Source organism: Trichosurus vulpecula, chromosome 2, assembly GCF_011100635.1.
Source record: "Trichosurus vulpecula isolate mTriVul1 chromosome 2, mTriVul1.pri, whole genome shotgun sequence".
NCBI classification, from domain to species: Eukaryota; Metazoa; Chordata; class Mammalia; order Diprotodontia; family Phalangeridae; genus Trichosurus; species Trichosurus vulpecula.
In genome coordinates this window covers 336,955,913-336,980,434 of record NC_050574.1, presented here as the reverse complement: position 1 = coordinate 336,980,434, position 24,522 = coordinate 336,955,913, and the positions used below count along the sequence as shown (strand labels likewise).

The 24,522-nt window shown below is 37.5% G+C and overlaps 1 protein-coding gene across 1 annotated transcript in view; it reads left to right on the top strand.

The window, feature by feature from the left end:
• The window catches only part of STXBP5L (syntaxin binding protein 5 like), a 324,117-nt gene that overhangs the window by 86,002 nt on the left and 213,593 nt on the right, over positions 1–24,522 (top strand). Inside the window, exons 6-7 of the mRNA XM_036744107.1 lie at positions 950–1,013; positions 22,700–22,783. Coding sequence (XP_036600002.1) covers positions 950–1,013; positions 22,700–22,783 — 148 coding nt within the window. The remainder of the gene's footprint in view (positions 1–949; positions 1,014–22,699; positions 22,784–24,522) is intronic.

The window sequence follows — 24,522 nt, the reverse complement described above, 5'->3', positions numbered from 1 at the left end:
ATGGGTAAAGCCTATGAACCCTTTCTCAGAATAATGTATTTTAACTTACAAAATAAAATGTAATTGAATAAAAAAGGAAACTATTATATAATTATAGTTACCTTTTTTTTTTTTAAAGTTCACAGTCTTCTGATTAAGAATCCCTAAGCTAGTAGATCTCTAATCATTTTATGACCCTCTCTAGTTTTTTCTGGGGATTAAATAGTAGTGAAAGCTGGAGTTACCATTTCTTCAGCTCTTTAGACAATATTTCAAAAGGTCCATATTTTGTCATCAGGGTGTGTTTTTCACATAAACAAATGAAACCTCACCATGCCTTAGTAGATAGTTTTATCAGTTAACAGAGCTGAAAAAACATTCTTCAGAGGTCAGCCTTCTAGTGATGAGTTTCTCTGTGCTTAGCTGGGTTAGTCCAAAGAGGTCATTAACACATTTATCACAGGGAAGTACTCAAATCCTTTCCAACTTGATAGGAACTGTCAAAACTTATCATCTACTGCCATGGTCTTGGATGCCTGAGAATTTCCTCTTTTCTGTGATTAAGAAATTGCAGGAATGTTATGGAGAATCTAGATAGATAAATAATTATTTGTAAAATAAAAGGAACCAGTATGTTTTCTTTTATATCCACAATTGATTGAAAGTTCATGTCAAAGAAAATAAAATTTGGAGAATCCATTTTTAAAATGGGGTTGGATCAAGTTCATAATCAGCATTACAAGTGCAGGGCTCTTTTTCTTTTAAATTTAAGACTCGTTTCAAATTTTGCACCCACATCTACTAAATTATTAATAAAGATTAATAGGGAAGATTGGTAGTCTCAAATGCATTTTGGGTTATGATCTAGAATTTTAGATATTTATTTTAACATAATTTTATTTTTAGTTTCCCTCTGTACACAGTATTTCTTTTTATTTAAAAAAATGCATTATTTTGATTTGTTTTTCAGATCCACAAAGACTCACCCAGGTCCAGTTGTACATTTAAGTGATAGTCCAAGGGACGAAGGGAAAGTGAGTACAATAATAGCATAAAATGCCATAAAGTCTTGGTGTTTTTGTTTTCCTCAGTTCCTAAAATTTTTTCAGGCCATTCAAAATAATATTAACCCCAGATGAACCCTTTGGTTTCTATCAGAGCCAAAACAAAGTTCATGTCCAGAATTTTTGTGAAGGTATATGTGATACCTGTCACCTAGCTCCAGAAGACATTTTGGATATCTGCCAGGCTCCTTTTGCCTCTCTCCTGGGCTCTCAGAGCAGCTGACTGATACCACTTGGCCTCACTCCTTTATGAGTGGTATCACTTTCTCATGTTATGAGGTTATACCTGTATCAGCCAATCAGTTCTCACGGATCTTTCTCCTCTCCCACTGGCTCCTCTAATCATTATGTCCCTGGTCGTGTGCCTAATTCAAGGTCATTTACAAAGACATGCATGTGAAAAAGGCATTAATCAAAATGGAAGCAGTAATTTAAGCAAGTTGATGATATCAGTGTGCCTAGTGCTGGCCTTTCCAAATTAGAATCCCCCATTCAGCCCTCTTCTCACCTTACTAAACAGCAGGAAGGGAAAAAAAAACCTACAAGTTCATTTCTCAGCTCAACCCCTAGATAGGTACTGAGTAAAGGACTTTTTACTACTGAACTGAGTGATACCTGGGTCAACACTTGAATACGGAAGCTGAAGGACCTGGTATTTATGTTGAAGGCTGAATCTCTCGATCACTCTTGCCAGGGCAAATGGAGTAGAAAGCTGCGGGCTTCAGAGATTTTTACTTTCTAGGATCTAGGACCTTGCTAGGCCATAAATCCATCCCTTCAGAGTGTCACCTCGCAAATGAGGTATAAATAAAAATTATCCAGAGGCTATACCCATGTTCCAAAGCCTAACAGTTAAATGAATGAAAAAAGCATGTATCAAGCACTGGTTATGTGCAAAGCACTGAGCTGAGCACTGGGGATACAAACAGAAAAGAAGTTCAATCTCTGCTCTCAAGGAGCTCACATCCTAATGGAGGAGGCAACATAGATGGAAGGTTTGAGGAGCAAGTTAGATGGAAAGGTCCAGTGGTCCTTGGAGGGCAGCTGCCAATCAGATGGAGATACCTCTTCTTTAACATCATTTCCACTGATAAAATCATACAAGTTTCTGATATTGACCCACCTGACAGTGCCAAGGACTTTGGTGATAAGAATGTTCTTTTCTGCGTCTTCAGTACCTGTGGCTGGAGCACCTTCAAGGGCAGTTGCCAGGATGCATTTCCACAGGGCTTGCTTCTCAGGATAATGGCTGGGGGTCACTGTGATGGAAGCGTTGCTGTTCCTAAGCCTTTTGAGTTCAGGGTCTGTCTCCATCAATATCTAAGGGGAGATACTGGTCAAGATTGGTTTGTCTTGCTTGGCACATGCTGCCTATTATCTCTCTCTCATGGTTCCTTGCTACTTCAGCTAGGTTGGCTTGCTTGCCCCATGGCGATCACTAGGCCCTTCTCTACAAGAGCTACTTCCTGTATGATGGCTAGGCTGGAAAGAAGACCAAAGGTCTGGGGAGTTGGGGGAGGGGTGCCACACCAGGGCTCTTGTGCTTATCTGCGTGGTTGGGGCAGTTGGTCAGCAATTGTTGGTGATGTTGGTGAGCCCCTTTTCCCAAATGATTCCTCCCTTCAGTGATGGCTTCAGGTGCTAGTCTGGAAACAAGTTGTTTGGGTGGGGGGCAGGGGAAATCCCTATTTCTAAGGCTCTTCAATTCAGATTCCTGAGCTGTTTCCATCAGCATCTGAGGGAAGATCATGGTCAAGGTCAAGGTGGTTTGGCTCATGCTGCTTCAATTGGGCTGGTGTTCGCATTGACTAGGACAATGATGTAGTCTTAGGTACTATTAAGTCCCAGATTCTTCGTCCCACCTTTTACCTTCTAAACCTGGTACTATCCCCTGTCTGATGTAACAATTTTGTTTACCATCTGCCTAGGTATAGTGAATCTTGTTAGGCAAACGAGGCAAATTATGTTGTGCCACAGAATCTTGGTCTTGGCAGCCCTGCTCTATAATACCAATATTGAATTCAATTCAGTTAAATTTTTGTTAATCACCTTTTAGCTATAGAGCAACGTGATAGGTTTGGGGAGAATCACAAAGACAAATAAGATTTGGTCTCTGCTCTCACGGACCTTGCAGACTAGTAGCAGTATACTACACCTATACAAAAACTTCTAATACAAAATAGAGAATGAGAAAGGAGAGGTAGGAGGCAGTGCGATTTAACGAAAAGAGGGCAGAACTGGGAGTCAGATCTTTGAATCTTCTCTGGGCATTGATCTCCTAATCTATCAAGTGAGGGACTTGTGTTAGGTGATCTCCAAGGTCCCTCTAAGATCTAATTTTATGTAATTTTGTGAAATTCATAGGAGCAATGAAATCAAAGTATAGCCAAGATCCAAGGAGACTGAGAATTTTAAAATATTTTATTTATTTGTTATGTATTGTTTATTCCATATTGTATTTATTTATACTAAGGTTGGGTTGATAAGACTTCATAGAGGAGATAACAATTAAATAGGCATTGAATGATCACTGGGATTTTTCCAGGGGAAATTGGTAAGTGTTGGGGGAATTAGGGGAAGAGTGGAACATTTTATGCCAAAGGAATAATATGAACAAAGACATAGAGGTAAGATATATAGGATGTATAATGAAGATGATGAATAGTCTATTTTGGCTGAAGCACTGAGATGAGAAGTATAAGATAAAATGAAGCTAGATTGTGGAGTCCTGTGACAACTAGGCCTGAGGAGTTTAGAGTTCTTTTAGGTAGTCATTGGGAAGTCAATGAGAAAATGAAGGATGCAGTCATACCTATACATAAGGAAGATTAATCTGGCACCTCTGTGAAATATAACTAAAGAGATTGGAGCCTGGAGATGACCAGAGAGGTGGCAATGAAGGCCTATACCACTGTGACAGCAGTTGGAAAATGGAGGCAGCATGGTTCAGTGGGAAGACACAGGAGAGACTTTTATTCATTAATTCATTCAACAAGCATTTATTAATTATCTGCCAGAGAAATGACGAGAGACAGAGGGGACCCCTGAAATCACGATACCCAGAAGGCTGGCCTTGAAGAGAAAACTGATCTAGGCCACTTATTATGAATAGGGTGCAGAGGGGCAGGAGTGTCAGATAGAAGAAACCATGGTCTTTCTCTCTCCCAAATAATCTCCTGGTACTTCGAGGAAGACACCCAAGGCCAAGAGACTGGCCCAATCCCGTTGCAGTTTAAAAATAAGTATCCTACTGGACAGTTCCAGGTTAGGCTGTTTGCCTTGCTCTGGAGGGTCTGCAAGCCCCCTCCCCAGCCCTTCCCTCCCTTTGCTAATTCAGTACAGGTTCTTCCATCCCTTTGAAGAATAAACCCTCCCTCTCTTCTTTCTTCCTAAGCCTTCCTGTCTGAGCACATCTAAGGCCATCTTAATCGCTCCCTCTCTTTCAACATACTTCACACTGGGAATGGAGTTCTTCCTTTGACTTAATCCTTATTGGGAACTCCTCATATGACTTCATTTTGTTTTTAAATGTTTATTGATCTTCTGCTTTACATTAAAGGCTTAAAATGCAAATACGTGGTTGAGTTAACATGTTACAGAGACATTTTTCTTAAGACTCTGAAGGGACTTTAAAGATATCTATTCTGATCCCTTCATTTTACGGAGAAGTGAGGCCTAGGAGGATCAGGTTTCTAGTGCAAGGTCACAGGGAGTCAGTGGCGGATGCTAGATTATTATCAAAGATTTAATCAACAAGTGTAATTGTTTCTCCCTTAATGATGCACAATAGGATCCTAAATGGAGAGTCAGAAGGAATATTAGAGGCCATGGGGTCTAAACCCCTCTTTTTACAGATGAGGAAACTGAGGCCTAGAGAGGTTAAGTGACTTGGCCAAGATCGTGTGGATAGTGAGTAATTTCCATCATCTCTGGGGAATCTCTACCCCAAGCACATGAAAACTTTCCTTGGCAGAATGAGCAGATGAGAACAGTTTGTTCCAACAGCCATGAAGACAGCTGGAGCAGGGGCTATGGAGCTCTTAGAGCTTGGTCAGACATCGCAGACACCAAGGTCATCCACTGCATCCTGAGCCTTCACCAGTTGTCTTGACTTTTGTCCTGCTGCTGGACTTCTATGACTCTGGAAGAGAGAGTGAGGCTGTCTACTCTGTGCAGCTCTGCCTCACTTAAATCCAGTTCACATGTAAGTCAAGACACCACCCACCATCCACCATTTTACCTCAGCATCATGATGCCACCGATCCTCTTTGAAAATGAAGGAGAAACAACAGCAACAGTGAAACATCTCTAGTGCACCAGGTACTGTGCCAAGAACTGGGGACAGAGAAAAGACAAGCATCGCCTGCCCTCGAGGAGCTGACATTTAGCTGGGGAAGATTACATATACACAGATAGGCAAATAAATAAATATATGCAAAGTAAGTATAAACTTATATGGGGGGGTGGGGAGAAGCAGGAGCGACTAGCACCTGGGAGCTCAGGAAAGGACGAATAAGAAATAGAACTTGAGCCAAGTTTGAAGAAAGTTTAAATTATAAGAGATGGATTTGAAAGGGGGAATACATTTCAGGCATGGGGGGTTGGTGCAATCACTGAACAAGCTGCAAGGAAAGTCACTGTAAGGACTTAAGAATGGGAATACTGTAAGAATGTAAGAATGCACTGTAAGAATGGGAATAGTGTGCATTAAGCCTGGAAAGATAGACTCAAGTCAAATTGTAAAGGGTTTTAAATGGTACGTGGAGGAATTTGTATTTATTCTAGAAGCAATAGGGAGCTACTGGAGCTTCTTGAATAGAGGAGCGACGTGGTCATACCTATCCTTTTGAAATATCAATTTGATGTTGTGTTGTAGATGCTTGGAGTGGGGGTTGGGGGTAGTGGTCAAGAAATTGAAGTTAATGAGAGCAATTAGAAGGCTATTAAACTTGTTCATGGATGATAAGCTGAAGTTGAGGTCTAGAATTCTGAGCTACAGTGGCCTAAACTGATCATGTGTCTACAATAAGCCTTGAGCCAATATAGTGGCAGCGGGGAGGGGGGAGGTGGAGGGGGAGGTGCAGTGGGGTAGGGCATGTTTCCCTCTTAGGAGAGACAAATCTGAACAGCTTCAAAACAGAGAAAGTCAAAGCTCCCATGCTCATCCGTAGTGGGATCAGGCCTGTGAATCCGAATCTGAATGAAACAGGGAGACCAAGTCACTAAAAATAACTGTGATATGAACTAGGGTGGTATCTGTATGAGTAGGAAAAAGAGGATAGACTCAAGAGACATTGTGGAGATAGATTTAAAAAGACTTGGCAACTAATTAGATTCGAAGTGGGGGGAAGTGAGAGGGAAGTGTTGAGGATGACTTCTAGGTTGTGAACAAGAGTGACTGGCAGGGTGGTGCCCTCAAAGGAATACGTGAGTTAAGAAGAGTTAGGTGAGTTTGGGGGAAAAGGTGATAGTTTCCATTTTTGGTATGTTATGTTTGAAATGCCCAGGGGCTAGTCAATTGAAAATATCTTATAGGCAATTGGTAATGTGGGGTTGCATCTCAAGAGACACACTAGAGCTGGATAGTTCTGAGAACTATTTGTATAAAGATGATAATTGAACTCTTGGGAGCTGATAAGATCACCAATAAAGAGTGTAGAGAGAAAGAAGAGAAGAACCAGGACAGAGCATCAGGACATTCTTATACATTAGGCTGGGACATGAATAACGATTCAGCAAAGGAAACGGAGAAGAGAAGCCAAACATTTAGGCGGATAATCAAGAAAGAGAGCAGTACTATGAAAACCCAGAGAAGAGATAATATCCACTGGGAGAAGGCGGTCAACAATGTTGAATACTAGAGAGAAATCAGAAGGGAGGAGAACTAAATAAGATGATTGGATTTGGCTATTAGGACATCACTGATTACCTTCAAGAGAGCAGTTTCAGCTGAGTGGTAGTGGTGTTCCGTGCCAGATTTCAAGGCACTGAGAGGTGAGTCAATAAGTACTGGTAGTGAAGTGTTGGTAACATTTTCTGGGATAGGAAGGTGAAAGAAAAGAAATAAAGGATGATAACTTAAGGGAATGTTAGTGTCAAGTGGAAGCTGTTTTGTTTTCAAGAAATAAGGAGACCTAGGTATGTTTTTAAGCAGTAGAGAGGGGAGCCAGTTGAGATGAGGAGCAGACAAGAGGTAATTGTAATTAAGGTTACATGTAGATAACCACTTCATTAGAGGCTGGAGCAAAAGTGGAGATAATTGTGAGGGAGGGAGGGGAGAGATATTAAAGTGTTTTGAGATGTAGAATAGGGACTTCAGAGCAATGACCTATCCTATATTTTCTCAAAGTTTGGGACAAAGTCCTTTGCTGGGAAAGAATGGGGAAGGGGAGGTATTGAAAAAAGAAGAAGAGATTTGGTGCAGGCACCATGGGCAGCATGAGAATGTGTTATTTAGGGAAGAATAAAAGAAATGCCTTGTAACCAGGGGGAAGGAGAGGCAGGCAACCAGGATTAGATAACATAAATTTCTTGTGGACTTAGTCAGCTCAGTTATATGTTTGGCAACAGGTGAAGATCACTGTAAGAGATGTATGATAAGAATAATTCAGGGTAGAGTTTGGCTGGACTAGAGTAGCAAAAATGAATAATAGGTTTAGTCATGAAGCACAAGGAGAGATAGGATAAGATGGTGTGGTCAGATAAGGGAATTGCAGAGTTCTGAACTGTGGTTCCACCTCCCTTTCCCCATCCCCATCTTGTAACCCCCAAACCCTGTTCTTCGCCTTATCTGTGATTTCAAATCCCTTGACCACTCAGTTCTTTCCCAAGCCATCACCCCTGCCCTGGCTACACTCTCATTCTTCCCCCATCTCGACTCTTTGGTGAACCAGTTCAGCTGTCTCTCAAATCTCTCGTCTTCTTATCCTTTTTCCAATTTTGCTCTGCCAAGCTTCAGCCATTTGCTCCTTTTGCTCCTGCTTATATGCTACTGAAATTGTACTAAGTGCACTACATAATTAAGTTACATAATTTCAACTGGGCCCTCACTATGTCAAGGCAATCTTTTCACAACTTCCTAATTAACTCACTATCCCACTCATTATAGTAATTTTTGTGAACCTTTTTATCCTTCCTCAAACTTCACATAGTTCCTTCTCTCTCTACTCTCTCAATTAAGAACTTGGCTTCACATTTCACTGAAAAAATTGAGCCCATTAGCCATAATCTTCCTCTTCTCCCCTTCTCGTCTCATATCACTAAGATGCTTTCTGACACTATCTCTGCCTTCACCCAGTCTTACATCAAGAGGTGGCCCTTCTCTTTGCCACTGCCAATCCCTCTACATGTACAAGTGATCCCATCTTCCCAAGCAGATTGCCCCTCCACCTCATTCATCATCCCCACTCTCTCAGTAATATTCCGTATCTCTCCCTCTGCTGGTTTGAATCATGTCCACCTCTCCCCTCTCCCCACAAAAACCTTCATTTGATCAATCTCTATGACTAACCTCCTTGAGAAGGCTGTTTGTAATAGATGCCTCCATTTCCTTTTCTCTCACTTTCTCCTTAATTCTCCGTAGGCTGGCTTCTGACTTTATCATACAATTTAAATAACTCCCCCTAAATTTTCTAATGATCTCTTAATTGTCAAATCTAATGGCCTTTTCCTCTACATTCATCCTTCTTGACCTCTCTGCAGCCTTTGACATTGTTAGTCACCCTCTCCTCCTTGTTACTGTCTTTTCTCTGTGTTTCTGTGACACTGCAGTGTCCCTAAACTACTTTATATTTATTTTGTTTATACACACATACACACACACTCATACATACATATATTTGTTGGTCATCCCCTCTGTTAGAATATGAACTTAAGACCTATATAAAACTATGAGTGTGGAGTAGAAGAGCTTTTTTTTAAAAATTATCTTTTTTTGTTTTTCCATTGCTTTCATTTTCAACTTATTTTCCCTACTGATCAAGCCATGCCTTGTAACAAAGATTAGAAAAAGAAAAAGAGTTGCTGAACAAAACTAATCAGTACCACAAAGTCTGGCAGTATATACAGTATCCCATATCCATAGTCCTAAACTTATGGAAAGAGATACATTTTCTTAACTTTTCTCTAGGACCAAACTTATATGTCTTCTAGGCTTCTCTTAATTTTTCATTGTTTATTATGGCATGCTAATATTCCATTACATTTATTTATGAAAAAGTTTTTAGCCATTGTTTAATTGATAGGCATCAACTTTGTTTCCAATTCTCTTCTACTACAAAAAGTATTGCTATGATTGTTTGGAAATACAAGAAGACCTCTCTTTAATCTTGTTGGATTATACACCTAATACTGGGATCTCTGGATCAAAGGGTATGGACATTTAATCACCTTTTTTTTTAACAGAATTCCAAAATTCTATACAGAGTGGTTGGACCAATTTCTAATTCTACCATCAAAGATTAGTGCCCAAGTTTTGGTTCTGCATCTGGTGCAATGGATAACTCAGAGCCTGAGAGTTCAAACAAATCGTCCTTTTACTAACAAATACATATACATACATATATGTACATGTATACACACATATGTATATGTACACACACACACACACATATATATATATATATTTTTTTTTTCAAATCCTCATGATCAAAGCAGTCCTGAGACAGTTAAAAAAAATCAGGAAGATTAGAGCAAATAAAAGCCACTAGCAAGGAGGTTCCCTGAAATCTCAGGAGCTCTCTGCCAAAGTGCTAAACATTTTTATATTCTTCTTGCTAAAATGACCTACAACTCTGTCCCAGATCAGTCCACATAGGGCTAAAGTTAAGCCCAATTGCCTCATATTTACATCTTTCATTCCTTCCTCACAAAAGCCTGGGCTAGTGTTAGGAGTATATGAAAGAAGGGAGTAGTTGACCTATCTCTCCCTAGTTCTGCCAGTATCCTGACCCACAATAATTAGCACATTTGTCTTTTCACAATCTCTCCAACCAGGGAGAAGTTTGTCATATTTCCCAATTTGCTTGGTATAAGAGGAAACTTTAGAGCTATTTTTATTTTATTTCTCTTATCAATTATTTGAAACAATGTTTCACATAGCTGTTAATAGTTTATAATTATTCTTTGGAGAAATTTTTTTAATATTCTTTGATAACATTCATTTGAGACTCTCTTATAAATATCTATTAGTTCCCTATGTGTCTTGAATATCATAATGTTATCAGAGGTATTTGATGCAACAACTTTTTTTCTCAGATGACACTTTTCCTTATCCTGGCTGCACTGATTTTGTTCATAAAAAAGCTTTTTAGTTTCATTGATCAAAATTATCAGCCTATCCTTTGTGATTTCCTTTATCCCTTGTTTGATTTCCTCTATCCTTTGGCGTAGAATTTTCTCCTTAGCCATAACCAAGAGGATACCTGATCTTGTGTTATTCTAATTTTAAAAAACATATATATTGTGTAGGATGTTGATCTAAACCTAATTTTTGCCAAATTGCTTCCTTTCTCTCCCAGATTCTTGTCAAATAAAAATTTGTTCTCAAAGTAATTTATGTTCTTAGCTTTTTAGTTTTCTCTTTAAAGAACACTAAAGCCTCACACATTGTCTGAGAGACATTTAGAAAACGAAGAGTACATCTATGAGATAGGAGGTTCTAAAAGAAATCCAACCAAGAATTTGAAAAGTACAGATGGAAGGGAGGTTTCACTTTCTTTCTCTGCCTTTGGGGTTGTGAGAAACAAGGGAAAGAACTTTGAAGCTTAGATCATAAAGGAAAAGTAATGTCCTGCAAACACATCATTAAGTGATTCCCCTGAGATGGGAGATGGTTTTGCAGTGAACTCTGTTGGAATTGGGGTGGAAACTTGAGTTGAATAGGTATTCCAAAGAAAGTTTATGCTTCTCGGGACTACTTCCCTTTGGGAAGAGAAAGTAAATTGGCCCCTGGGAGGTAAACAGCTTGGAAACTGATGAACAAGGGGACAGGAATAAATGTTGACAATAAAGGGCACAAAATGTTTTAAAATCTATAGCAGCAGATGATGAAGAGAAAGGCAAAAATAAGACTGGGCCTGCCAACTCAAGTTGCTGAGTGCCCTGCCCCCCCCCCCCCACATTGTACCCACCACATTTTTCAAGAAGGAAGGTCCATTTCTAGGAAAGAATTTCCTCAGAAGATACTTCACACAAAAAACAGAGGGAGATTGATAAAGGATGTATTGAGAAGGTCTTCAATTGTACTGTTACTTCTATGAACCAGTAAGATAAAAGAGCAAAGCTTATGTCCATCAGAAGCCCCAACTAATAAGACATTAAGGATCATGTAAGCACCAAGCCCATGAATGGGAGATTAGATTCTCAAGTATCCTAGAAAAGGAAAGGAGTTACAAATTAATGTAACTGAAATGGAAAGAATAGGTAGTGTAGACATGGGGAGAGTCAGCACTGAGTACACAGTCTTATCTAAACAGTAGGAAGGGGTAGAGGAGGGAGGAATAGTGTGAAGAAAGGGGACAGATGAAGGGATAATGTAAAAGAAGAAGGGGAACATTAAATATAGAAATTTAATGAAAGAAAATCCTATCCACAAATTTAATATTTATAAATATAAATGTGAATGGATTTAATTTTCCCCCCAAAAGTGGGGGAATGAGTAAAATAGAACACGAAATCTAACAATTTGTTGCATATATGAAACATATGTAAAACACAGACAGATTAAAATGAGATAATAAAACAAAAAAAATATTATTATTCTAGACAACTGTAAGAGATTTACTAGCTATATGACCCTGGGCAAGTCATTTGGACTATGTCCTAGTTTCATTATCTTTGAAATGGGGATCATAATGACATCTACGTACTAAAGTTGCTATGAGGATAAGATATTTGTAAAGCACTTTGCAAACTTCAAAGTACTATGGAAATGGTATTTCTAGGCAGCTAAGTGGTACAGCAGATAGAGTACCATCAAGAAAAATCTGAGTTTGAATCCATCTGTGTGAACCTAGGCAAGTCATTCAACCACTATGCCTCAGTTTCTTAAAGTGTAAAATGGGAATAAGAGTAATAATAAACTTATCTCACAGGGTTGTTGAGAGGATCAAAATGAGATAATATTTGTAAAGCAATTAACACAGTGTCTGGGACATATTAGATGCTTAATAAATACTTGTTCTCTTCCTCTCCTCCCTTTCCAACAAAGCAGTAGTGGCAATCATGATTTTAGATAAGGTGACAAACATTAATAATATCAAGAGAAACAAACAGGTAAACTATTATGCTAAAGGGCTATACAGGCAATGAAAAAATACTTTCAAATACCAACATACATCAGTAATTTCTCAATTTGGAAATTAGTGCTAAAAATGCAAATTACAACTTTCCATGGCTACACATCCTGTGTGACTGTTATCTGTCCTTCAGCAAGAAGATGATATGTATGTCAATCCCTGTGGAGCCAAAGCATATGATCTATGGGATCATTCCTACTACACAGAAATGAAAGAAATGTCTTCTAAAACTGGGATTCTTTATGGTTTCTTAGAGTCTATTGAGATGGAAAACCATGTCCACAGGCATTGGGAAAGGCGCATAGGGCAGCCCCAGGGACAAATTAAAGAATATGATATTTTTAAATGCAACTATTTCTTTGATACTTTAAAATGTATCTATCTCTTTGATACTTTAGATAGAAGTATGCTAGATCATACTTCTGTGATCTCATCAATATTAGTATTTCTGACAAACTATCCACATTTTCTGTGTAGTTTTTATCCATGTCTTTTTGTAAACCAGTTTCATCCTTAAATATCTTTAGAATGATCAAGTATAATGGACTATCTAGCTAAGCATTCTGTAAACCTATTCTTCATTCAATCCGGGTCATTGTTTTATGAGGTGATATTGCTCATTATCTTCTGCCATCCTCCCACATGAGATTTTATAGTTTAACATTTCCAATTGGTTTTGTCTATGGATATCATGTTGCATCAGCAAGGCAATAATCACAATATAGATGATAATTGTCAAAATGCCTATGTTGTTCTGTATCACAAAATATGAGACTCTCCACAAAGAAGGTAGAAGAAGTAAAACATTTATTCAGACACCAGAGGACCAGATTCCCTAAGCCATCTGCCCAGTCCATCACAGCAGCAAAGAATCTAATACACAACATCACAGCATGGCGTCTTGCCATCCCAAAACCCCCTGTCCCCCCACCATCCCCCCCACCCCCTGCTGGGGCCTTCCCACAAACTTACAGCACAGCTATCACAGGTCTGCTCTCTTTCCCTCCACTTTTACTGTCATAACGTCTCTCTCATTTCCTGTGACACAACTTCCTTTTTCTCTCAGCAGGCTCCTCCCACCACATGTGACTTAGGCTTCCTGTGATGTAAACAGGTCACATGGCCTATTAATGGGTGGGAAAGATCTTCAAATCTACATGTCTCTCTATTTGTCAATAAAATCAAGTGTTTGCTGGCTAAAGCAATCTCTATATTCTTTTGGCCTTTGTGCTAATTGATTTACCTTGGCTTGAATTCCCAAAGCATTAGCTGGAGTTGAAGAAGCTCATTGGATATATAAAACGGATCCATATTAAATAAATAGCCCCACTATGCTTGGAGGTTACATCTAATAGACCCTAAGTTCCCTTGAAAATGAAAATAATCATTGAACTTGATTCAAGCATTGTTTGTATAGTTTAGGTCAATGCACAGGAGTGGATTTTGTTATTGGTTTTTTGGTTTGACAAGAGGGCCATTAGAGGTGTAATGATCTAAGAAAATTCCCTAATTGAAAATTAATAAAAGTTGGTAAAGTTGAAGAATCCATTAGCTTCCCTGTGTGATATATTCTGTTTCTCTCCTAGATTACTCACTTGAATGGTAAATAGGACTAAGATTTCAGAATTGTAAAAGTCAAATGTGAACTTAGAAATTGGCTAGCATATGGCAAATTAGTGCCACAGGCCCTGTCCTACAAAGACTTGTTTCAAAACTGTTTCTGTTATCAACCTTCCATACCTCCCCCCAACTTTTGATAGAGACAAAGAAGTTCACAAGTGAAGTCTAACTTTTCAAAGTGTTCACAGGACCCAAAAGACCTCTGGGGATAAAAAAGGCAAAAACAAAAAACAAAAAACAAGACGAATATACTCACATGTGAGGATATATAAGTGTTGGTCATCATGCAGAATTAGCCAGGATATGGATTCCTTTGAGAGCGTATTTGTGACATTTTCACTTAGACCAACACTGAGAAAATTATCCCTGGGATAATACAAATATAACCAAAGAAGTTGGCATTCCTCACTGTGTAGAGCAGGCTGTGTATTATACTCCTGTTAGGATCAAAAAAAAAATTCTCTGCCTTTTAAAGCCCATGACAGCCTGATCTTTTCCTATCTTTCCTGTCTTCTTACATTTTATCCTCTTCCATGTGTATTCTAGGAACCTTAGTCTTCTTGCTCTTCCTTACATACGATACTCAATCTTCCAACTCTCTGCCTTTATACTGACTATACCTGTGCCTGGAATGTTCTCTTTTCACTTTCACTTCTTTACTTTCCTGGCTTCCTTCAAGACTCACTTAAAATTCCATGTTCTACAAAAGACTTTTCTTGGTTCTCCCTTTCCAGCCCTCCTTACCTGCTAGTTAGGATATTCCTTATGAGATTACCTCACATCTCCTCCACAGCCATGTGGATCCAGTGACCTGATATTCATCAGGATGGCTGGAGATGACTCAGATGGCTCTGGTGGAGAAACTGAGGCTAGTGACCTTGCACAGCCCTCCCTCACTCAAATCAAAGTCAACTGCAAGTCATGTCATCATTTCCCTGATGTCATGGTCCGCTTCGAGAACAAAGGACAAACACAACAACAACCACTTCACATTTACACTGTGAATATCTTGTATGTACATAGGTTTTTTTTCCGCATGTTTTCTTTCTCATTAGAATGTGATCTCCTTGAGAATAGAGACTGTATTTCCCTTTCTTTGAATTGCCAAGACCTATTAGCACAGTGCATGGCACATTGTAACTGCTTAACAAATGCTTGGGGTAGCTAGGTGGCGCAGTGGATAGAGTGCCAAGCCAGGAGTTAGGAAGATTCCTATGATAGGAAGCAGAAACTGAGCCGAGCCTTGGTGGGAGTAGGGATTGAAGGGAGGTAATAAAAGAGTACATTCCAGGTATGAAAGAAGACAGACAAAGAAACAAAAATGAGAGACAAAAAATTCTGTGTCATATGAACACATAGTAGACTAGCTTGGCTGGAAAATAGAGTATATAAAGATGAAGATCATGAAATTTCTGGAAAGAAGAATTGGAACTCAGTATTGAAGGGTTTTAAATTTCAAACAGGAAAATTTATATTTTATGTAAGTATAATTTTATAAATCCCAAACAGGGAGCTCCTAGAGCTTCTTGACCAGAGTCAATGACATGGTCAAACTTGTGCTCCTGGAACATTAACCTCCACATCAGTCTGGAAAGGATTGAAGGGAGAGAAACTGTGACAGGATGGACATTTAGGAGAATATTGCAGTAGTCAGAAAAGAAGGAGACATGCTGGTAGAGAGAAGTTATGGTTGAGTTACAATTGAGAAGAGTTGACAACTGACTAGATATATCAACTGTTGTCATTTTAAATGTCCAGGAAAGCACCTTGGAATGTGCAATGCTCCAGTCATGTTGTAGCACTTTTTAAATGGACTCCTAACTTGGTTTTTGCCTAATTCAATTCAGCCTAAAATAACCTTATCTCTCTGACTAGAACATATGGTAGTTTTCATTTAAGGCAACTCTCAGACTTTAAGGTGTAGAGAGGATACTAGCCTATATTGATAGAGGGGGTTTCCTCATTTGGGAGTTTCCTATATTAATGAATTCATAGGTCCAGTATCTGTCCACATCATAGTAAAAAGTGCAAGAATATGATTATCTCATGCTTTTGTCATACAAGCATAATTTTGAGATCTACTAAGAATTCAAATGTAGAGATAAAATATTATTGGAAATAGAAATGCAGATATTTTTAGTTTATAGTTCTGAGATTGATAAGTTATGCTAGATAAATACAATCTTTATTACTGCAATCAACTCAATATGGGCAACTTTAAAATAATTATTGTGGGAAAGTTTTAGTTTTAGTTTTTTTTCTTTTATAAATTTTAAAAAATAAATATTTTAAAATTTTATTTCTGATTCTCTCCTTCCTGCTGACCCCTCCCACACCCATTGAGGAGGCAAGAAATGTGATATCAATTATACATGTAAAATCATGCATAACATATTTCCATATCAGGCATGTTTCCAGAAAAAGAGCAAGAAAAAGAAAGTGAAAAAATTATGCTTCAGTTTACATTCAGATGCCAACAATTCCTTCTCTGGAAGTTGATGGCATTTTCATCATAAGTCCTTTAGAATTGTCCTGGCTCATTGTATTGCTAAGAAAAGCTAAGTCATTCACAGTTTATCATCATCACAATATTGCTCTTACTGTGTATGATGTTCTCCTGGTTTCACTTACTTCACTTTGCAGCAGGTCATATAAGTCTTCCCACATTTTTCTAAAACCATTCTGCTTGTCATTTCTTAGAGCACAATAGTATTCCATCACAATCATATACCATAACTTGTTCAGCCACTGCCCAATTGATGAGTAGCCCCTCAATTTCTAAGTCTTTGCCACCACAAAAAGAGCTACTATAAGTATTTTTGTGCAAAGAGGTACTTTTCCTTTTTCTTTTGTCTCTTTGGGATATAAATGTAGTAGTGGTATTGCTAGGTCAAAGGGTATGCGCAGTTTTATAGCCCTTTGAGCATAGTTCCAAATTGTTCTCCAGAATGGTTGGATCAATTCACAATTCCAGCAAAAGTGTTTCAGTGTCCCAATTTTTCTATGCCCCTTCCAACATTAGTCATTTTCCTTTTCTTTCATGTTAGCCAATCTGAAAGATGTGAGATGGTAGCTCAATTGTTTTAATTTGCATTTCTCTAAGCAGTAGTGATTTAGAGCATTTTTTTCGTATGACTATAAATAGCTTTGATTTCTTCCTTTGAAAACTGCCTGTTCATATCCTTTGACCACTTATCAATTGGGGAAGGACTCATATTCTTATATGGCTCAGTTCTTTGTATATTTGAGAAATGAGGCCTTTATCAGACAAACTTGCTATAAAAATTTTTCCCAGTTTTTTTGCTTTGCTTCTAATCTTGGCTACATTGGTTTTGTTTGTGCAAACCCTTTTTGATTTAATGTAATCAGAATTACCCATTTTACTTCCTATTATCCTTTCTATCTTGTTTGGTCATAAAATCTTCCATTATTCATAGATCTGACAGGTAAAATTTTCCATGATTTCCTAATTTGCTTAGGTTGTCACCCTTTATGTCTAAATCATGTACCTATTTTGACCTTATCTTGGTATACGATATGAGGTGTTGGTCTATACCTAGTTTCTTCCCAACTGCTTTTCAGTTTTCCCAGAAATTTTTTGTCAAATAGTGATTTTTTGTCCTAAAAGCTTGGATTTTTGAGTTTATCAAATTCTAGATTACTATGGTCATTTGCTACTATGTATTTATTGTGTACCTTACTCTAGTCCACTGATCCACCTCTATATTTCTTTTTTTTTTTTTTTTTTTTTGCAGGGGGGAAGGCAGGGCAATTGGTGTTAAGTGCCTTGTCCAAGGTCACACAGCTAGTAAGTGTATCAACTGTCTGAATTCAGATTTGAACTCAGGTCCTCCAGACTCCAGAGCTGGTGCTCTACTCACTGCCCCACCTAGCTGCCCCACCATTATATTTCTTAGCCAGTCCCTGATTGTTTTGATGATTACCACTTTGTAATACAGTTTGAGATCTGGTACCATTATGCCTTCTTTTTTTTTACATTTTTTGTCACTGATCTCCTTGATATTCTTGAACTTTTATTCTTCCAGATAAAATTTGTGATTATTTTTCTAGCTCCATAAAATAATTTTTGACTTATTAGTATGACACTGAGTAAATAAATTAATTCATGTTGATTTGTCACTTTTATTATAGTGACTCAGCCTACCAGTGATCAGTAAATATTTCTCCAATTGCCTAGGTCTGACTTTATGTGTGTGAAAATCTTTTGTTGGCTCTGCCATTCAGAGGGAAGTGTTGAGAGATTTCAGCTAAGTTGCTGCCTGTACTCTACCATCTTGGTTCCCCCTTAGGAAATTATCAATTCTATACATATATTAGATATCTTTGTCAAAAAATTTTATTTTAAAGATTTTTTTCCCCCAGTTAGCTGATTCTCCTTTAGAATATAAGCTCCTTGGGTGGAGCCAAGATGGCACAGTGAAAACAGGAACATACCTCAGCTCTCTCAAATTCTTTCAGATACCTTTTGAGAAGTGAATCTGAACAGTATACTAATGCTTTGTTGTTGTAGCTGTTGATTGGTCTAACCATTCTGGAAAGCAATCACTTCTAGGCAAACCCAAAGAGGTTTTATCTGATATATACAAAATTATTTATAATAACACTTTTTGTAGCAGGAAAGAATTGGAAATAAAGTGGTTGCACATGATTTGTGGAGTGGCTGAAAAAAATTTGGTAGATGTATGTAATTGAATATTATTGTAATGTCAGAAATGACAGGCAAAATGAATTTAGAGAAATCTGGGAAGAAGTGCATGAACTAATAATGTGAATGTGAGCAGAACAAAGTGAATAATATATATAATGATCAAAATAATGTAGAAGCATGGAAACATTCAAACAAGTGCCCACAGAAAATCTGGGGAGAGAGAAATCTTATGGATATCTGAGAAGGTTTAATGGAGTGATTGGCACCCCAGCTGGGATGTGAGAAGGTTTTCAGACTAAAGTGAGGAAGGTATACACATAAAGGTATGGTTTTCCATATAGGTTTCCTTGCTTCTAGCCTCATGTCTCTCACATCTCTCTTTCTTGCAGCTTCCAAAATAATGTTGCTAGAGCATGTGTCATTTTCCTGTTCTTAGCATCTTCAGTAGTTCCCTGTTGCCTCTCAGATAAAATAACATCTGCTGACATTTACATAGGGCTTTAAGTTTTGAGAAACACTTTATGTATATAATTCCATCTGGACCTCACAACGACCTGATAAAACAGGCATTTTTATTATTCCTGTTTTTCAATTGTGGAAACAGAGGTTGAAAGCACTTACTTGACTTTCTCAGGGTCCCATAGCTATTGGGTCTGAGACAAGATTTAAACCCAGATCCTCTTGAATTTAAGTCCAGTGCTCTATCGCCTATGCAACATGGCCTCCCATTTGGGCATACAAACTCATGTTGGTATTTAAAACACTGTTCAGCCTAATTTATACCACTTATTTCATTTGTTCCCTGTCACACACTCTATGTTAGCCCAAATGATCTATTTGCTACTCCTGGTATCCTACATTCCATCTTCCATGTCAATGTCTTTGCACAAAAGCTTTGATGATAGTCTCAATGCCTGGATTACATTATTTCTTCTCTTCCACCTCTTAGAAACTCCAGCTTGATTCAAAAGTCAACTCATGTGCTAGGTCCTATACAAAGCCTTTCTGGATCTCTCTGGTTGTTGGTGTGTTCTCGTTCCTAAAATCATCTCATATCTGCTTATATTTTCATTATAGTACGACATGTCAACTCTTTGAAGATAGAAATCAAGTTGGGTGGTTGTTGTTATTTGGTCTTTTTTATCTCCAGATTCTGGTATAATGCCTTGAATGTAGCAGGCACATAGTAAATGTTTATTGAATTTCATTAAATTAAAGAGGGTCTTCGCAATGATGGAGGCAGAAGAGTTTACAGTCAGGATTTGGGGGAAGCTAGTAGTCTAGTATAGTTGGAACAGATAGTGTGCACGAAGAGTAATCCAAGTGAAATAAGGCTCAGATAAATTTTCAAGAACCTTAATTGCTATACTGAAAGTTTATATTTTGTTTTAAAGATAATGGAGAGCCTCTTGTAGTTTTGGGACAGTACTTGCTTAAACACATGCCTTAAGCACGCATAATTATTTTGGCAACTGTGAGGAGAAGGAAAAGGAGAAAATGAAAGCAGGGAGACTATTAAGATGTAATTCAGGTGAGAAGGAATGTGAGCCTAAACTAAGGCAGTGGCAGTGAGAATGGAAAGAAAGGGGATGGATTTAAGAGATGAGTTATAAGTAAAATGAGCCAGTTCTTGACAACTGATTGAATAGGGAAAGAAAGGGAGAGGGAAGAATCAAGGATGACTCCAAGGTTACCAACTTGGGTGACTGCAAAGACAGCAATGCTCTCAACAGAAATAGGGAAAACTTAAAGGAGGGATAGCTTTAGGGGATAACAGTTTCAGACATGTTAACTGTCAATCAATATTTATTAAGCACCTACTATGTGCCAGGCACTGTGCTAAGGACTGGGGATACAAAAAGAGGCAAAAGATAGTCCTTGCCCTTAAGGAGCTTACAATCTAATGTGGGAGACAATCTGTAAATAAATATATACAAAGCAAGCTATGTATAGGATAATTAGGAAATAATTAAAAGAGGAAAAGCACTGGAATGAAGAGGGGTTAGGGAAGACTTCCTGTAGAAGGTGGGGTTTTAGTTGAGACTTGAAGGAATGAATTAATTCTTTCAGCTACTATCAAAATATTAAAGTATCACTTTATCTTCTTTCTAGTTACATTCTAGTTATCCACTTTATATTATTTATATAGTTATTGCAAAATATTTCTAAATTGGTATATATCTGCATGTACAGAATTAGTCAATTTCATGTCCCATTCGTTTGGATTACCTATGTTACAGACTACATGCTTAGCCTAGAACTGATTTAATTCTTGCTACTCACCTGCTTCTTTAACTTGTCAATTTTGGAGGATATAGAACATTGCTGGATGAAGTATCCTGAAGGCAGGTGGTAGGAAAAAAAGATTAAAAATCAAAGAATTTCTTTGTCTCTAGAACTGTCACTTTTTCTTTCCTTTATCTCCTAATTTAGTCATAACTTTAGGAATGTTCTTTCTGTGATTCTCTGTTTTTCTCTCTTTATATTCTCTCTCAAAATATCTCATCCCTTCACATGGCTTCAACTATCATTTCTATGTAGATGACTCTCAAGTCCACAGTTCTTGATCCTTTTCCTTTTTATTAAACTCTAGTCCCATCTACTTGTTGGACATTTCCATTTGACTGTGCTTCCATCACCTCAATCTATGTCTAAAACTGATTTTCCAATCTCCCATTCTTCCCCTACAAGTTCTCTCTGCCTTCTACCTTTTCATTTTTGGCAGTGATGTATTTGTTATCCTAGTCTCTTATGGTCAAAACTTTGCAGTCTTCTATGACTTTTGTCATAAATGTCTCCCATATTCAGTCATCACTAAGTCATATTGATTGATTTGTGCTATTACATTCGGTTCTACCCATCTATTTTTACTGCCCTAGATCAGGTTCTCATAGCTCCTGCCAAACTTTTGTAATGATTCTCTAACTGGCCACTATGATATCTTCTCACCGCAAGGCATTTTTCTCACCTCTGTCAGATTAATATTTCTAAAATACCATTTTGGTCATGCCATATCTTTGATCAAAATCTTCAATAATAACACTTATAGCTCACTTTACATAGCACTTTCAGTTTTACAAAACTGAAGCAAGTAGAGCAGTATTATAATCCTAATGTTCAGATCTGGAAATGGACATACAAAGATTAAATGACTTGCCCAGTGTCACACAACTAGTAAGAGTTCTTCAACTAGAATATCTGAACTCTTTTATCTGGTGTTTAAGGTCCATACTCCCCTTCTAAATTCTCCTCCTGTTTTTTGGCATGGAGTAGGGAAGTTTAACTCTAGGCAGACTGATTTATATATTGTTTTTTCAATATGCCTTGCTTACCCTAGCATCTTTGTGTTTGATTGCATCACTCTGACCTCCTCCCTGACACCAGAATAACACTTCCTTATTCTAGATGACTTTCTGAATGCTAGCTTCAAGGTACACCCAAAACCTTTGCCTTCCTAAGAATGTCTTCAATTCTCCCATAATAAATTTATTGAACTCTTTTACTGAACATATTTTCTTGCAGAACATGTCTAACTTATTTGGCATTGGTCATATGCCACTGAATTGTATTGTTACTTAGCTTTTTATATATCAATAAATTCTTTTCTTCCCAGCTGTAAATTTCTTTAGAGGAGGTACTATGTACATATCCTGAATTTTCTCTTCCTTAGCAATTAATACAGTCTCCTGTAAATATTAGTTGATTACTCTACAAAATAGGTAGTTATGTCTAAAATAAATGAATTAGCTCATCATATCCAATATATTAGCATGCAGTAAAGATTTCGTAGTACATGGCCACTAAATGAAGTTTCAAACCTTGTTACATGAACTTCAGGAATCTATCCAATGAAAGCCATTTTAATCAAAATTTTATTTTATCAAATACTAATTGAAAATTAGAAATTTTAATTAGGTTTTTATTCGAATGGTATTTGTATTCAGATTCTCTTCAAGATTCTAACATAAAGATCATTTATAATTTCTAGTGTGTTTTTAATATTATAAAATCTTTAATAGACTTTTAAAATAAACTGAGTTCAAAAATAAGTTTCTCCTGATATTTTTCAGCTGTTAATAGGCTATGAAAATGGAACCGTGGTGCTCTGGGACTTGAAATCAAAAAGAGCAGAGCTGAGAGTTTATTATGATGAGGTAAGCAGTTTCCTGTATTCAGAAAAATGACTATTGTATTATGTTGACCAATTTGAAGAAATGTATGTTACATTGAAAAACCTACTCTTTTTATTGTAAGATATGACTGTTTGGAAAGTATTACATAGAACAGTACTGAAATTTAGAAACATTTCTTCATAGAATCAGCACTAATTATCAGTACTTATTGTTCATATTTAAAACTTTAATTGTGTATACTTAAGTACTCTAGCATGGGGGTGGGGGAGTAGGTATTCTAGTTTAAATGAAACTGATGAATGGATGCCTCTGTAATACATTATAATCCTCTAATTATCCACAGTAATTGAAAGGCATGTTACTTATCCCTAATTGGGAGCTAATCCCCAAATCATAGTATTAAGGGTTAGAAAGTGTCTTTGTATTTGAGTTTGAGTATGGTGATAACTGATCTAGAAATTCACAAGACAGGCGGTTCTCAATTCATAAACAAAAAGTTATTTGGAACTCGAACTGTATTTTCTCGTTGACCCAGTATTTTAAATTGTTGTTAGGAGAGTCAGCAAAAAGTGATTTAGCCCATAATCCACCTGAAATATAATAATAGGATCATAGATTTAGAGTTAGAAGGAACCTTAGAGATCGTTGGGTACAGTCCTCCCCCTTCTCTAGATGTAGAACCTAAGGCATGGGAGAGAACAGGCTATTTGCCCAGGGTCACACAGGTAGTAAATATTTGAGATAGGGTTTGAATCCAGATCTTCAAATCCAGTGCCTTATCCACTATTTCAGGCTTAGTACAATAGAACTTAACCACTTCATACAATAATAATTCTGTGATTCCCCTAAACTTGTGTTTAGAATTATAATTTGGTATCTAAGCAATACATTTATTCCCACTGCAGCAAATTGAATACTTTTTTTTCTCACTGAATAGCAGTTAGAGCTGGACTCCCTTAATTTCAAATCTGTCAGGGTTGCTACTAGGGCTAAGTCCCAAAAACTGGCCCACTCACTTCCATTCCATTGTTACCACCTCTTTTCTCTGACTAGGACTTCTTTCTCTCTTTCCTGACTCACTGAACAACAGAATGTAATCTCATAAGGAGTTTTTAAAAAGTATTTTAATGTGTTTAAACTATTAGCAATTAAGATGTTTTGATGGATCTGTATCAAAACTCCTCTGTGCCTTGTATGCAACTCTTGTCCAGGTGTTACCATAAATCTTCCATAGGGATTCTATGTAGGAGACCTTTCCCCATTTGTCTTGAAATTAAATGGATACCAATGGAACACATGGACTATCCATCACTTATCCCTATCTCTCACTACATAGCCGTCCCAGTCCTTTTTTACATCACATGTCCCTCTAATGATGTACTTTATAACAATTCTTCTATTCATTTCTTTGTTGGTAATATATTGCAGCTTACTCATGCCCACCATATTTTGCTTCATTGACATTTGTGTGATACAAGTCTAGTTCTTCAGAGACTATGGTATTCCATGACTTGCAACATTAATGGAAGAATATTGGTACTAAAAAGATAGTCCTTTGATTCACAGTACAGTTCAAGGTTACTAAAAAGAAATGCACAATTTCCCAAAAGCAATCTGGCCAGATCTTCAACTTCTAATCAGTTCTTGACTCAGTTCATCATCTCTGAAATGGGTTGTCTATCCAACTGCATATCATAGTTTGGACAATATTCTTCATTTATTTTTTTTCCTGTATGGATAATTAGGAAAAAATGCTTTTG